The following is a 17,802-nucleotide window of genomic DNA, read 5'->3' as shown; positions in this document are numbered from 1 at the left end:
TAAATTAAAGTGGCTTCATATATACTGGTTAAAAATATTATTTTGGACAGTAATGTTTTTTAATTTAATCTGTTTTCTAGCTAAAACGTATTGCCAGACTATGTCAGAAATATATTTTAGAATTTGTTTTATAAAACATGAATTTTTAATTTTATATTATTTATATTCATCAAATGGCTTGTTAAATCACAGTAAATAAATTAACACCCAAGGATGTGATTTGAAGTCATCACATACTTGAGATCATGAGGTATATCTTCAAGATAACAAGTGAGATGGTTTTCCCTTGCTTTTCTTTTCTGGCCCCTCACAACTGTTCATATAGAGGAAAGCAATGGGAGCAGCTAGAGCAAGGGAGTCTGCTTCCCTCGAGCCTGACTGCAATGTATTTTACAGGCAATCTCAAGAAAGTCCCCATCTTACATAATTTCAGGATAGTCCACTGTTCTGCCTAAACATTATATAGGGGTAAAAGAAATTATGTAGTTCCTTCATGACTCTTCCTCAAGATAACCACATGGATACATGAATAACCATACTTCATTTAAAGCAAACTCTGTCTCTGGAATTCCTGAGCCTGTCACACCTCTCCTCCATCTCAGGAAACTCTGATATCTTATACCTACTGCTCCATGGCCCTCAAAACTATCTTTCTCCAAGTTAATGCAAGATTTACAAGGTTGGGGACTTTCATTTTACTGCCTATCACATTGTAAGTTGTCAGCAAGTAGTTTTGGCACTGTAAATGCTAAGTCAATCAGGCCATTTTCTCTTACTTCAAACATGATTTCACTCTCAGCACTTCTGGGCATCTGCCCTCCCCCAGCAAGGAGCCCAGATGCACTCTAATTTAGAGGCCTGTTTTTTAAGGGTATATCTGTCTTTGTCATGTTGACCTTTGACTGTTTGGTTTATTTGTTGTTGATTTTGTTGTTTGAGTTAATTTTTTTCAAGTTCTGTCTAGTAAGATAATTGCAGGTGCACAAATATAATGCTCTGTTCTTCACACTCCTTTGTCTCCTTCATTTCTGTCTTCCATCCTTTCCTAGACATTCTTCTCTTCCAGTCTTTCAACACCTTCATTCTTCAAATAATTTCTACAATTCAACCTTTGCCTGGATGCCTTCCAAGAAAAATTTTAAAATGCCCTTGCTTTCTTTGGTTTATGAACAGCTATGTAGAACATATTGGGATTTGTAGATGTGACTGAGATGTAGGTTTCCAAAATCCTAGACTGATATGAAGATTGCCAAGTTATAGAATTGTACTTGTTCTATTTTTATTTGTATTCATTGTCATGTACTTTAGAAATGACACATGTATTTATGCATTTCTATGTCATGTGTTTAATTGCTTTCTATTTTATTTGATTTGTACTGAAACTAAGAATTTTCATAATCTTTACTAGTTTTCTAAAACTGTCTTATTTTTTTATCTTTAACAGGTCATTGCTATAGTGATGGATATATTTACTGATGTGGATATTTTCAAAGAAATAATAGAGGCATCAACTCGAGGGATATCTGTATATATTTTACTTGATGAGTCCAATTTTAATCACTTTCTAACTATGACTGAAAAACAGGGTTGTCAAATTCAACGTCTCAGGGTAAGAATATAACATTTTTTCTCAAGGACTTTTGTTTACCATTTTCATTCTATTCAAATTTGAGTCATGTTATGATAAATCAGACAAAAGTTTAAAAGAAGAAAACAAAACAATGAAGACAGAGTAAAATGATTGGAGGACTAGAAGACCTGATTGTTCTGGCATGTGCTTCTTTATAGACTAGAAGATGCCTGGGCACTCTTTGGCAGAGTTAGTTGCCACCAGGAATAGTTAGTGATTCTGATTCACATATTCAACTCTGAAACCTCTGGCAAGTGATCCTATAATTTGATGTATTGCTTTGTCAAAGTATTTGAATTAGTGTTTTCAGTTACATTTGACTTCTGAAAAAATTCTCATACTATTGTACTCAGAAAGTATTTCTCACTGTAAAATCTAGTACCATTTATGAAACGATTCTGTGTAAACAGAAAACATGTCCATTTAAGCTGTGTTAAATATATTGTGAAATGATTCTTTTTCTTGAGTATTTAATTTAGGGGTTTTTTCGCAATTTTCTTTAATGAATTTATCTGTGTTTTAAAAGTTTGTTTTAAATAAGTGTTTGGGGGCTGGGCAGTGGTGATGCACACCCTTAATCCTAGCACTTAGGAGACAGAGGCAGGTGAATCTCTGTATAAATTCAAGGACAGCCTGTTTACAAAGTGAATTCCATGTCAGCCAGAACTGTTAACAGAGAAACCTGTCTCAAAAACAAGCAAACAAATGTTTTTTATATGTTTTGCTTTGCTATTTGTTTTTAAAATGTCTCACTTCTAGATATAATTTTACTTTATGTTTACATACAATTATAGAACATTCGGGTACGGACAGTAAAGGGCCAAGATTATCTTTCAAAAACCGGAGCAAAATTCCACGGGAAGATGGAACAGAAATTTTTGTTAGTTGACTGCCAGAAAGTGATGTACGGTTCTTACAGGTAAGAATATTGCCTTTACTTTAAGCATTTCCATCCATTCAGATAAGTTATTACTTTGAGATTTTAGCATAATCAACTAAGCTGTATCTTAAAACTAAGAAAAAAAGAGGTTGGGAGAATGCTTAGCACTTGGTACTCTCAAAGAGTACCTGAGTTGTTTCTAAGCCCCTAAATTGTAAGGCTTACAACCACCATAACTCCATCCCTCTTCTGGCATCTTCAAGAACTGCACTCAAATTTATAAGCCCACACATATATACATACACATAATTATAAATGTCTTAACTCCTTTTTAAAATATGAAAAATGATTCATAGTCTATAGTATGAAGATTTGGAGACTTGGGCTTTGCTAACATCTTCATGACATGACTGTGGTCAATTCTGTAACTTGGCTTCTGGTTCTTCATCAAAACAGTAAGGGACTTAGCTAACATTTAAGGTTAACATAAATAACAAAAGTGGATTAACTCCTACAGAGGCAATGTGTAATATGAATTGAGAAACAATCATGTAAGCCCGTTTGGGAAATGTATGCCTGTAATCTCAGCATGCAGGAGGACTATCACAAGTTCAATGCTAGCCTGGTCTACATTGTGAATTTGAGTTTAGCTAGGGTGATAGCAAGATCTTTTCTCAGATACCAAAACAAAGGCTGGGGTGGTTGCTTAGCCCATAAAGGTGTTTATTTCTAATCTTGATGGTTTAAGTTTGATTCCTAATACTCCCATGAGAGAACCAATGCTCACAAGTGACATACACATACATACTGTGGCATACATGCATACACAGGCACACACACACATGCGCACATCACACATACATGCACACATCACACACAATGCAAACACATACACACGCACAAAATAAAGAATCAATGAATAAAATATAAAAATATCAGGCACTTATAGATACACAACAGCATAAAAAATTTCTCAAGAAACAATAGGAGTTGTTTAGCACTTTAAAGAGTCGACCAGGAGATGTTCCTGTAGGATTGTTCAGTATCTGAGAAAACCAGAATTGCAACCCTTTCGTGGCCAGGCTGATCTGGAGTGTAGTCATTGCCTGGTAATTATTCAATAATGTCCAGTATGGCATTATTCCTAAGTGTGACACATAGTGTATTTATATAAACAGACAAATAAAAACTCCAACAAATGCTTCCAAAGTCCAGGTCACTAAGTTGTTGTAGACCTATCACGGAAGACACTGGCATGCCTCCATATGGAAGTGAACAGGCTAGAACAGCAGAACCTTTGCCCTTTGGTAAATTTCAACATCCATAAAGAAATAGCAAATAGTTTGAAATCTCCAGCAAATGTCTCAACTTGTACTTTCCTTTGTTTATATAAAATTAACAAGATCATAAAACACATTACATGGCATATCTGTGCAATTTCATCTCCCAAACAATAATATTAACTCTTATTTTAGGACTTTGTTTTGTTATTTTTCTGCTTGTGTTTGCTGAAGGCTCAGGGAGATGCCTTCCTTTAAAGCTGTTTGGGGTTCCAAGTGAAAACTTGTAAAACACATAAATTACAACTAGTACTTGAAATTAATGAGTCATTTAAAAGTCTCATTATATATGTGTATATTTGCTCAGATGCATTTAGTTTTAGAGGGTTCTTAATTGAGTTTTTAATTAACATAGAGTTTACTTATACATGGTGTTTCATATTCAAGTACATCACAATTGCTCTTTCTATTTCTACTCTTTGACTTGATGTTTTAACAATATTTTCAATACTGAATTTACCTCTTTGCTGCTGCCATTAGGAATTGGTAGTTAAATGTTGTGATGACTGGAGCTGAGCTACTTAGGTTGATATGGGTAAATAAATAAGTAAATAAATAAATTCAATTTAATTAAAAAAGACTGACAAAAATCAAGCTCAATCAAATATTGAAAGCCACTGTAATCCAGCTTGTGGGGAGGGGTGGAGGAGTACATGGCATTTCTAAGAACAGAAAATATCATGGTTCATCTAAACCTCTTTCTAGTAACTCCATTCTCTGTATTATTTCAAGATCATTTTAAATGTACTTCTTTTAAAAATCATTAGCTGTAAGTCATTGTCACTTCTGCTTTTGATTTTCCCTGTATCATTTGTTGTACAGAGAACTGCTGCATAGTACATTCAAGTATATTTTGTGCATGGAATGTTTCTTGTCTGTACCCTCACCCTCTCTTAAATCATTTTTCACCTTGCTGTTTGTTTTCTTAAATGATTTTTTATTTCTTTTCTTTTAAGAGATTGTAGAAAAATCACATCATTTCCCCTTCCTTTTCCTCCCTCCAAATATCCTCATACACCTTCCCTTGCTCCCTTTCAAATTCCTGGCCTCATTTAAAAGATTAGTTCTTGTTCCATACACATTGTGTATATATATTTGTACACACACACACACACACACACACACACACACACACACAACCACACACACACATATATATATATATATATATATATATATATATATATATATATATTCCTAACTGCATAAATACAGCCTGCTCAGTCTATGTAATGTTACTTATATGTTTATTTTCAGAGCTAAAACTGAGTGAACAATTGGTGTGCTCTTCCCTGGGGAAGGCTGTTGTGCTCTCAGAATTCCTCAGTTATCCGTAATACTTTGTGTACTTTCTTTCATCCACTTTGGCATCTCTGTTGTTGATCTTGTTCAGCTCCTGCTGAACCAAGCTCAGGTCCCCTAGGTGAGCAGTAAGGGTGTTTAATTGCTGGGCTATCTCTCCCATCTTCCTTGACTGAGTTTTATATTGTAAAATATATTCCAAAAAGTTCTTGTATAATAGTTATGAACCACTTGGCGAAAACCTATTTCCTTCAAGTTAACGGAACTTGAATTCCTTATACTACAGTATATTGTTTTCCCATTTTCCTTCTGGGCACCCTTGTATTTGTTTTCTTGTTTTCTCCTTGTCTGTTACCATTTCCTCTTTTCCTCTCTCCTTTTCTTTCTTTGGTTCTTTTTATTTACTATCTTTTTTTCAGACAAAGTAATTACTTTATTGCCCAGGTTGCCTGTGAACTAGCTATATAGTGTAGCTTTTCCTTAAATTCCCAATTTTCTAGATTTTGCCCAGCCAATATTGAGATTACAGGAGTGTACCAACACACTCAGCTAAAAATGTCTTCTTTAATTAATAATCACCCCATGGAAGCCATTAGGTTCTAAAGTTTCATCATTTGTAGAGATGCCAAGAATCTGCAGTCATCAAGGCCACACGTGTGTAACAGCTCACAGGATGGTAGCTTCTCAGGAAAGCACAAGCATTTAATATATAAAACACATATTTTATAGTCAATGAGTATAAATAGTACTTTTAATTTGCTATCCTTACCTAAAATTGTAGGGATATTTTGAAGATATTTATAAGGTATTTTAAATAAACTAAACTCAGAGGTTTTTGTTTGTTACAGACAGGGCTCCCAACTTAGGTTCCTCCTGACTTTGCCTACTGACTGCAGGAGTTACAGATGTGAACCTCTAAGCCCCACTGGAAAAGAATTATTGTAAGCTCCTACCTGTTAAATATTATGATCTCTGTAAAATTTACAAGAGTTTCACTGAAGTTGGTGTCTCCACGGTGCCTTTTCTAATCAGGCATGAAGCTGGTCACATCTGAGATTCATGCTGCAACCAACATATTCTTACTACTTGAATCCCATACCTCTCATTTTTAACCCATTGCCAGGAACCCAGTTTCTTAAGTCACTTTTGGTCAGTTCATGACTGATGTGCAATGTCCTGTTAGGAGGTAAGAAAGTATTTTTAACCCAAGTAAATGTATTTGTGTGTTTTAAAATATAAACAATATTAAAGACATATAGTCCAAAGTATAATTGCTATTTTCTACCTTCAATTGCCCATGATCCTGGCCTCTATACTCAATTTACCTTACTATGTCTTCTGATACTGACCCCAATCTCTTAAATAATCTCATTAGACTGACTTTTCCAATTCATGAATTTCTTTTTTTTTGTTTGGTTGTTTTTTTGTTTTTTTGTTTTTTTCGAGACAGGGTTTCTCTGTGGCTTTGGAGGCTTGTCCTGGAACTAGCTCTTGTAGACCAGGCTGGTCTCAAACTCACAGAGATCCACCTGCCTCTGCCTCCTGAGTGCTAGGACTAAAGGCGTGCGCCACCAATGCCTGGCTCAATTCATGAATTTCTGTTACTATCTCTTCCTGTTTCATTGCGACTGAAGTCGATTTCCTACCCACCAGTGTCCATTTTCCTTTCTTGTCTCCATTCTTCCAGTAGAGTATTATCACAAATTTCTACTACATGAGAAGTCCAGGTTCACATTATTGAAACTGGGTCAAAAAATGAGCATTGGTGAAGTATTTCATTTTCCATCACAAAATTAATAGCCATTTTATTTTTGTTTCATTTGTATGCTGCTTATGTGTTAGCAAGTTTGGTGCAGTTGCATTTGTAGACCTTGGATGCCTTTCTTCCATTACCTTCCCTTTTAGTGTGTGTGTGTGTGTGTGTGTGTGTGTGTGTGTGTGTGTGTGTGTGTGTGTGTATAGTGTATCTCTGGCCCAGGAATCACTCTAGTAGTGAGCCTGTCTCTCACTCTCCAGGGCTTTCCAGCAGGCTTGCGTTTTCTGTTTGTTTGTTTGTCTGGTGATTGTTCTTTTTTTTTTTTTTGCTTCCTTGCTTGTTTTCCCCATTCATCAACTTTTCTTCTATTCATTGCTCTTGTTTTACAGTTGACTGCACAGTTTTGAGCACGTGAAAGATTTTTCCAAATGCTCAGTTACTGACGACAATGAGTTATGTGCAATCCAGGCTAGCAGGTCCTACAACAGGAGCACAAGCTTAGTTCCCAGCATAGTCCATGTTTCTGGTGCTTTGATCCATGTTTGCCTAAACCCCATTTTCCCTTGTTTTTCTTTCTCTGCCTCTTTCTGAGTTACTTATTTATAGTTCAGCTTGAGATAGAAATTTTCTAATTTTCCTTGTGCTGTTGATATCCCTCCACTCTAATCAGAATGGATACTTTGATGATTCAAATCTTCCTTTCCTTGCTAAGACTTACTTTTTGTTTAAAGATGGTCTGTCCTGGAGACTTTTTTATAGGCCCTGAGAAGAATGTATATTCTTCTTTGATAGATGTTCTAAATGTTTCTGTTATGTCCTGTTGTTCTGTAGTGTTTTTCGACTGTCTATTTATATTCCATTACTGAAAGCAGCTACTGTTTATTATATTTTGATCGCTCTCTTTCAATTCTGTCAAAATCTGATTAATATACTTCAAAGATTTGATGCATTAATACATTTATGAATGATGATATTTACTCATTAATTATGAATGAGTGTTATTGTGATTTTAAGCAACATGATCTTCTTTGTAAATTAAATTGACCCTTTTATCATCATCTAATGGCTGTCTTTCATAATATTTCAAACTTCAAAGTCTGTTTTCTCTGATACCATGATGCCTTTTTCATTATCTTAGCCATCATTTTCAGGATACTGCTTTTCTTTTGTTTTAAGCTTCTGTCTGTCCTTAGATTTGAAAGTGAGTCTTGAAAACAGACAGTGCTTGGTTCTGGAATTTTTAATCCATTCATTTGATTTGTGTCTTTTGGTTGGAAAGTTAGAAATGATTCTTAATAAGAAAGTTACCTTTGACATTGCTGTTTTGAGGTCAAGATGGAACTCAATTCCCTTACTGTTTTCCTTTGTTTTGTTGGCATTTTTTGTAGGGATATGTCTTCATTCTCTCCTCTTTTGTTTTTTTCATGTCCTATAGCTATTTGCTTTTTGTTTTGTTTCATTTTGAGACAGGATTTCAATTTGTTCTGGAGGTCATGAAGATCCTTCTGCCCCAGCCTCCCAGGTTCTAACATTTGCAAACATGACTTACCTACCACTGAAATTGAATATGGTATCTTAAGATTCTAGGCTTAAATTGTTCATTATTATTGGCACCCAACTTATGCAAACATCCTCTGATAAAGTCCTTACTTCACCATTAGTTCAAATCTATTTTTTTTATGTGTTGGGTTATTTTTTTCTAATCTGTGACTTTCTTGTTTCAGTTGCTATCCTTTAAACAGTGTATAAAGAAGAAACTGATGTATGCAATAACAGATTTAACTGAGACATATACTTTCTGCCAAAATAATCATTTCTGATTTTTTAGTTTTTTTTACTTTGATAATAATAATACATTTATTTTATCACTTGTTATTAAATATTTTATGTATCTCCAGTGTACCATACCTGGAGATACAGATTTCAACAAGCTATATGGAGTCCCTGAGATAAAGTTTATGACTTGTGGACAAAAAGAAAAAATATGATTGAACGAACATCTTAGGCAAAGCTATCTAGGAAGAAGAAAGAAAAAAAGAAAGAGAGAGAGAGAGAAAGAAAGGTGTGGTGGCACTTGCTCTTAACCTTAATGTTCTAGAGGACAAGGAAGGAAGACCCAAAGGCCAAGATAAAAGCATATGAGAGCACCCTTTTAGGCCAGGCAAGAATTTGAATTTTATTGTTAAGTAACTTAGCAAGTCCTATATCAGGATATGACATGAGCCAGTCTTTTTTGTATAGGTAATTTCTGTGCTATGTCAGTTGGGAAATAAGGAAATGACGAAGCTACGATTCTTATGACACTTTGACTTGGGTAAGAATTTTTTGAATCAATGTCAACAGAATCTGTTTATTTCTATTAGTTCTGGGAACCAGAATATTCAGAGGAGATTCCTTCCTTTGTGTGAACCACTAAAAGGACACTTGAAAGAGTGATTTAAGTCAGATTGAGGTAGGAAGGGCCTTGTGTGTGTGTGGATTGCCTAAAGCTGTGCTTGAAACACAGTCTTGGGTAAGACTGAAACAATGGCAGGCCTGAGAAGAATGACATGGGATGGAGATTCACCAACTGGATGTAGTAGTCTGGTGAGTCTGGTTACTGCTGCAAACAGACACTGGACATTGATCCTGTACATACCAAGGCACTCAGTACAGATCTGTAGTGCAGTGCAGATCTGTAGCTTTTGCCTTGTATATATCACAGCTCACCTAGAGTGATAGAGAAGTACAAGAGTCCCTCTCAAATCCTGCAAGTGCCTTATTGGTCATTCAGATTCACCTTTCAAACAGTCAACTGAATATCTTACTGTAACCTGCAATGTAACACAGCATTCCAAAGGAATGTCTTACATTTTCAGTTTCCTAAACTCAACTCTTGGGAGTTATTTTATTTTATAACCTTTGGGGTTGTGCTTTATTCTAATGTTTTCCTCTTCATAGTAAATTCAATCCCCAATCTTTCAAGTGTGTGCTATAAACAACCACTAGAAAAATGATTCCCAAACATTTCTCTCTCTTACAGTTTGTCTGAATTCAGGGACAAATCCTAAACAACAAACTTTATGCTTAGCTTTCAAACTTACCTACCCACCTCACAAGTCCCTCATATTAATTCTTTGTACGAGATAAGTATAATCAGGTGTGTGTGTGTGTGTGTGTGTGTGTGTGTGTGTGTGTGTGTGTGTGTACCAGAGAGAGAGAGAGAGAGAGAGAGAGAGAGAGAGAGAGAGAGAGAGAACTAAACAGTGGTAGTTTCTGCTTCCTCTGCTTTTTACTGTGTTTCTTTCCAACAAACTACCTGCTTGTATCTTTTGACTCCCACTTTCTCTGGGGAAATCTGCATACCTGCTAGTTTAACATTTATTCATTGCTTACTGTCTCCAACATTACTTTATTCATAGCTTCAGTTTGACTAAAAAAGAAATTCTTCTTTTCATTTTTTCTACTTTTGATCTCATGTCAAGAAAATCTTTCTTTTCTTCTTTCTTTCTTTCTTTCTTTCTTTCTTTCTCTTTTTTCCTTTCTTTTTTCTGAGACAAGATTTCTCTGTGTAGCTGTGGATGCCCTGAAACTTCTCTGTCGATCAGGCTGGCCTGGAACTCAGAGAGATGTGGCTGTCTCTGCCTTCTGGGTGCAGAGACTAAAGTGTGCACCACCACTGCCTACCTTGCTCATTTTATTTCTCTTAAATCACCCTGCTGGCTCAGACATTCACATACAGAGTGCCTAGTAAATATTCTTCACATACTAGAGATTCAAGGGAAGTAACACACAGATTTGAGCACATAAGAATGACAAATCCCCAAAGTATAGAGTATAATTTGTGGTATTTTACCAATTTCTACTGAGTGCATTTAAGAAATATTTATATTTGTATTGGTTTTCCCTATATAAATATTACATATAAATATTGTTCAGTATAGTGTATTTGTCTCACTTTGTTTTCCAATAAACTCCAAAAACTTTGTTTTCCAATTGTGAGTCTATTTTAGGTGCTCAAAGGCCAATTCAAAAAATGATATGAAATTTCAAGATTTCCCTCACTTTGGATCTATGTAGGATAAGTGTTGATAGTTGTATAAAATGCCACGAAATCATTATAAACCTTAATTTTACAGAAGTTGTATGCTATAATCAGAAATCCAAATTGGCATTTTAAGTAGCATGTTTTATGGGGAGCATTGTAATCCTTTGTGGACTGATTACAGTGAAGTCTGTCTATCAGTGACTGAGGCAGCTGCCCACAGTTGCTCTATTTATAGCTCTCTGCATCCCAGATCATACTGAACAACTCACAGAGATAAGGGTAAGAAGGAACTGAGGATCAAACTCCATGCATCAGCACAGGTCTTCTGTGCATTGTCACATGTTACGGCATTGCCACAGTGACGCCATCCATGTCTTCAATGTAGACATGAGGAAGTGTAGACCCAGCATCACGTGACTACAGCTTTGCTGAAGCCAGCCAAGCCTTTCATGTTGCACTCTAATCCTGGCTTTTCCCACACCCACTGGGTTTGAATATGTGAATCATAATTTTTTTTAACTCCATAACATCTTGGTAGATGTAGATACAAAAAATACAACTACTTTCCTTTCAGCGTTTGGAAAATAGTATGAAATTTTTTGAATGCTTTGTTACTTCAGAAGATGTATATCTATTTATTAGTAGTATGTAATAATAAAGATACTATCAATTATGCTAACCAAGAAAAACAAGAACAGGGGTTCTTTTGTCATTTTTAAATGACATTTACAGTAGAACTGTGTGGTGTCATTAATCTTTCACCAAAATTAAATGTCTTGTTTTGCTTTTGATTTCAGCTACATGTGGTCATTTGAAAAGGCTCATCTCAGCATGGTTCAGATAATCACAGGACACCTTGTAGAGTTATTTGATGAAGAATTCCGCACACTCTATGCCAGGTCCTGTGTCCCAAGTTCTTTTGCTCAGGAAGAATCAGTAAGGGTGAAGCCAGGCAAAGCTCTGTGGGAGAATGGAATTTACCAGCGATCCATTTCTTCATTAGCTTCTGTTTCCAGCCAAAGAAACCTTTTTGGTAGACAAGACCAAATTCATAAAATAGACTCCAGTTACTTCAAAGGCAGAGGGATGTATGCCCTAAACGAGCATGACAAACTCAGCATGAGAAATCATGGATACAAGCCTCATTTTATTCCAAACTTCAATGGTCCAAATGCAGTCCGTCACTTCCAACCCAGTCAGATCAATGAAAACTGGAAAAGGCATAGTTACGCTGGGGAACAACCAGAAACAACGCCGTACCTACTGCTCAACAGAGCCCTGAATCGAACTAATAATGCTCCCGGACACTGGAGAAGGCCTTCAGACAGTCTCAGTGTGGCATCCTCATTACGGGGAGGCCAGGCAAATCAGACAAACATACCTGCACAGAGTTTTGCTGATCGGCTTGCCCAGAGAAAAACAACAAATCTTGCAGAAAGGAATTCAAATGTGCGGAGGTCATTTAACGGGACAGATAACCATATCCGCTCTCTACAGCAAAGGATGCCAACTCTGGAGAATACCACGAAGTCTTTCCTGCGAAGCTGGAGAATTGATTCCTACTTAAATGATAATTCAGAGGTCCCACCTGATTCAAATGGCTCCACCCTGGGTGACAGATTTGAAGGCTACGATAATCACGAGAGTGTGAAAGCCAATGCGCTCTATACTCATTCGAGACTTCGCTCCTCATTTGTTTTTAAACCAACTTTACCTGAACAAAAAGAAGTCAATAGCTGTACAACTGGCTCCTCAAATTCCACCATCATCGGTTCTCAGGGAAGCGATACGCATAGTGAGGTCCAAGAGAGTTCCACCAGTGCACTGCCCTTGACAGAAAAACCCTTGCCTGAATCAATCCCCAAGCTCCCAACACAGTCAGAGGTACCAAAAATGCATAGCTTGCAGGTTCCCGAAAAGCCACCAGCAATCTTAAACCAAACAACAAATGGCCGAGCAGAATTAAACAACTGTATATACACAAACCTGTGTGTAAATAAGCAGTTGGAGAACACAAAAAACCAGCCAAGTGAGAACCTGCTCAAAAGGCGAAGTTTCCCGTCCTTTGACCACTCAAAAGTCAATTTAGAACATGGAAATACCAAGAATTATGTGTATAGTACCCTTACCAGAAATCGGGTTAGACAACCAGCAAAACCCAAGGAGGAGGTGCTGAAGACGTCTAAAAGCATGCACAATGTGACCCACAGCACCGACGAGGAGGAAGAGGAGGCTATCAAGAGACACCCTCCAACTAGCTCAGCCACCAAATCTATTTCCATTGCTGCTTTGCTTGACGTGAATAAAGAGGACCCCAACAAAGAACTTACTTCTAAGAAGGACGTTAAAGGCTCTCCAAGCTTTTTGAAAAAGGGATCTCAGAAGTTAAGGTCCTTACTTAGTCTTACTCCAGAAAAGCGAGAAAACCTATCTAAGAACAAGGCGCCTGCGTTTTACAGGATGTGTAGTAGCTCTGACACATTGGTTTCTGAGGGTGAAGAGAATCAGAAGCCCAAAAAATCCGAGCCCCGAGTTGATTCATCTCCTAGAAGAAAACGCTCCTCCTCGTCAAACTCTCAAGGCAGCATCCACAAGAGCAAGGAGGACATAGCAGTTAGCACATCTCCAGGAATAAATTCCCAAGCAGAGGAAAGTAGGAGAACAGCACCTTCCCCCAGCCCTGTTCAAAGGAGGCTTTCCGAGCGAGCGGGAGACGCCTCTGCCCCAAGATTTAACACGGAACAAATCCAATACCGTGATTCCAAGGAGACCAGTGCAGTCATTGCTCCTCAAAGACGGTCAACCTCTTCTCCGGTGCCAAAGTCCAGTGAGCTCCTGAGATCTCATTCAACCAACCAGAGAGTTTACAGTCGATTTGAGCCATTTTGTAAGATTGAGAGCTCTATCCAGCCAGCAAGCAGCATGACAAACACACATGTCAACCGCCCAGAAGTCAAACCCACAGCTATGGGCAGTAGCTATGGCAGGTCCAGCCCCATGCTGAATTACAAGACTGGTGCTTATCATTCCTACTCCCCCAATGAAAACAAGTTCCGAGGATTCATGCAAAAGTTTGGAAACTTCATCCACAAAAACAAGTGAAGTACTTTCATTTCAAATCGCAATTGAAATATGAAATGAATGTGGTTGTAAATAGTCAGCCATAGAGCACTGCACCAATTTTTGTGCCATGCCAAGAGTTTTCTGTATTAGAAGTGGAGGGAATGTGTAGCAGTGTACAGAAAAGCTAATGTTTTGTGGTAAAATTAGTTGTACTTAGTTGGCCTACAAAGAACCATCTCAGTAAATACATTACAATGTTGTTTTTTAAATGGCAATAGGTTTTTTTTTTTTTAAAAAAGATGGGGTTCATCGTTTTCTGTCTACTAAAAGTCTTAAGTGTTGAATTAGAGGAAACTTCAGAGAAGAGACTGCATATAGATTTTTAATCATTCATTCTGAAGTCTTCATTTAAAAACACTTCAGATTACTTACTTCTGGTGCTTTGTGATATAACATAATTTTTTTTAGTATTTTCAGAAATATAAGAGAACAGAACAAAACCTTCTTTGTTGATAAATTCTGTAGAATAACTTGAGATATTTTGTTGTTTTATTATCTTTCCTATGCAGCATTGCACAAAAGAGTATCATTTGAATTATGTGGGCCAGTGAGTTTTATTGAGCCTGAAGTGTGTTTGCACTTATAGACATCAGCCTTAAGAATCAGCCTTGTATACTACACACACACACACACACACACACACACACACACACACACACACACACACACACAGGCTTTATATTCTAACCTTTAGGAACTGTGCCGTGTTCCACTTTGCACTTTTTCATCAGCTGCCCATTTTTTATAGTCATGCCTTAATTAAAATTTAAAGTAAGTGAGCACAATATGGGAATCCTCCCCCTCTCTCTATCAAGCCTTCTAAAACTGTAAGATTCTGCTGAGTCTTGTGTTAGATTGACATGCCAAATGCAGAAATGTTTTGTTTGAAAATCATTCACTTTTTTAAAGTTTGGGTTGAATGTGGTGTAATGACATGCTCTTCAATGACAGTGGCAGTGAGAACCAGGCCTAGTCTCTCATTATCGTATAGCCAGGCTGGATGGAAACATTTCCATACCTTAGCTTGATAGTTATATTTAGGTCATAAGATACCATTTGCCAATTTTTAAAACAACAAAAGCTTCCTGTTTATTGCAGAAACTTTAACATGGATTTGTTTTTTGTATAACATTTAGAATTCAAGAAGCAAAAGATAGTGTGGGAAGAATACTTTGATATTTTGAAACAAGTTTTCTCTGTGTAATAATCCTGGTTGTCCTAGAACTTGCTTTGTAGAACAGGCTGGTCTTGAACTCACAGAGTCCACCTGCCTCTGCCTCCCAGGTGCTGGGATTAAAGGCGTGCACCACCAATGCCTATCTTCAAATATCCTGTTTAAATTTTCAAGATTGCCAAGCAGAACACTATATTATTGTTTTTAAAATGCAATATTTAGTTGATACTATCAAACATCAATGTCTATGTTTTTTAAATAATTTACCTTAGCAGAATCTTGATAGGAGAGGCTATGGAATGGAACACCTAGCATTTCCTGAGAACATAGCTATAACCAGGTCATACAAACATGTTCCATCATATGTTTCTGATAACATTGGCACTGTTGTTTATAAATTACTGAGATTTCAGTTCAGATATGAGACTTAGAGATAATATTCCTAGTGACATAACTAATAAATAATGGCTCTAAATTGTAATGTTTCTGTATGACATCAGCATCCTGCCCCAATTGGTTCAATGTCTGCCCTATTAGATTAGAAGAAAAGTGTTACTCCCTAACTAGGAATCAATCAGGAAAAGTTTAGTTGAATTTCACCAGAAAACAGGGCAAACTGGGATTAAATGATTATAGTAGGCAAAGTTAGAAGAGGAAGGGGAAAATCAGTTCTGATGGACTTAGGCAGGGCCAGTTTTAATTGCTTTGTGCCATTTCAATTTCCTGGTTGGACTCTGACAATGAGAAGTACCGGGTGAGTTGTAACATTTGGGCTTTGAGGAAGAAAAGGCTTTGGGGGGTTAGGTGGGGAAAGGAGTCTGATATTATATATTTACAATAATCTTAGGAAGGACATTCATTTAGATAAAACTACACTTCACAGAAATTAGTGCACTCTTCAAGATGTGCATGGCACTGGAGGCTGGAGGCTGGATTTCAGCACAGAGCAGAGCCTCGTGTTTTAGTCTAGCATTCTGTGCCTCATCACTTCATATCTGCTTTAGAAGTGTTAATAATTTCCTTACTTGTTTGCTCACTCTCTCATTATAAACTACAGAAATATGCTGGTGCCTACAGAAGAATAATATTTAATGAATAAAAATGCAGAAGAGATACTCAGTTTTACAGCATTACAAAAGTAGCTTTATAACATCCCATTGTAATTGAGGAAATTGTCAAGTTTTGTGATTCTGGTCTAATTCTGTCAGAAATGTAAGCCTGATGACCTTGAGACCCCACTCCTTCCTTGTCATGAGAAAGGAGCCAATGCCTAGAAACTGTGACTTAAAAACAAGCTTTAAAAATACATATTTCCTTATAATCAGACCGGAAGTTCATATGCAAAAGTTTAGTGGCACTTAATAGAGTGACTTCCATAATTTCTGAAAATACAGTTAGCTTTTAGAAACATCCTTTTAAATTGTCACTGGTCTCTTCTTTGAGGGTGGGGAGTGGAGGATGCTTTCTTCCATCTGCCTGATGGGTAATTTAGCCTTTTGCATTGCAGATTTATTCTCCTCAGCCTCTTTTCTTTGATTATCTCCCTTCTAATGTCTTCCTCTGGAAGCACCCTTATGTCTGAATGTGTACATAGTTTTCCAAAATATCTTCACCCAGAAACTCCCCACTATTAAGACTGAGAAAACACATAATACTTCAAAAAATCAGCCATTGTTACAGTTTTCACTAGATGTTGCCCGGATTTGGTGGATATAATTTCAGACAATATATTTCTTTTCTCTTTTACTTCCCATTCTAATATTGGTAGAAAGATGTTACTTAGAAGTATTTTGATATTAAACTTTGGCAACACACTTCTCCCTATATATAGGGCTTTAGTTTCTAAGCAGAAACACAAGGAACTGAATATGGTTCCTAAGTGGCCCTTGGCAGATGGCATAATAGCACAGGAAATACTTATCCTAATATGTGTATATCCTTCCATTACAATAGCATAGCCAGACCTTGCCATGGTGTGTTAAAGTCTGGGTACATGTCCATCTTTGTTTGTGAATAAATGCAGATAAGGGCTGAAGTTTGGGTGTATTCAGTCTCACTTTACTCAAGAACTATCTTTGCGTCACTATTATTCCACAGATATTTTTGTTTTATGAATATCTGTTGTTTCTTAATGTGCCTTTAGCTAAGGGGTTTAAAGTAGAATGATTGTTTTACATTAGTTAAACTCTAATTAATGTGGGATTATGTTTAGAAAAAATTACAGTCTCAGCTTGGTTCTAGTATATTTTTAAAACGTGATGAAATTATAAACAAATCAACTTATTAGCTTTTATATACATAGAATATTACATAAAAGTCTTATTCCAAATTACCTTTTTGATTAATAAATGAATATTAAATAATTTTGTACAAACACTATATTGTTGAGTTTTTTATCATTATACTCTAGATTTCTTCATTCATGGACACTCTTCTTTTAGAAATTATAATCAGGGATTTACATGGTAAGTTATTACAAATATTTCTCAGGGGCCAAGGGGATGGATCAGTGGATAAAGCACTTGGTGCACAAAAATGTGAGGGACAGAGTTTGGATCCCCACCACCCAC

General features: G+C 36.7%; 1 protein-coding gene across 1 annotated transcript in view; it reads left to right on the top strand.

Annotated features, from left to right (window-relative positions):
* Positions 1–14,037, top strand: part of Fam83b (family with sequence similarity 83 member B) — a 49,515-nt gene extending 35,478 nt beyond the window's left edge. The window contains exons 2-4 of the mRNA XM_027411130.2: positions 1,445–1,609; positions 2,425–2,549; positions 11,733–14,037. Of these exons, the coding sequence (XP_027266931.1) occupies positions 1,445–1,609; positions 2,425–2,549; positions 11,733–14,037 (2,595 nt within the window). The remainder of the gene's footprint in view (positions 1–1,444; positions 1,610–2,424; positions 2,550–11,732) is intronic.
* Positions 14,038–17,802: the final 3,765 nt, after the last annotated feature.

This window comes from Cricetulus griseus, chromosome 4, assembly GCF_003668045.3.
Source record: "Cricetulus griseus strain 17A/GY chromosome 4, alternate assembly CriGri-PICRH-1.0, whole genome shotgun sequence".
NCBI lineage: Eukaryota > Metazoa > Chordata > Mammalia > Rodentia > Cricetidae > Cricetulus > Cricetulus griseus.
Note: the sequence above shows the minus strand (reverse complement) of the source record. Positions and strands in the feature narration are given on the sequence as shown.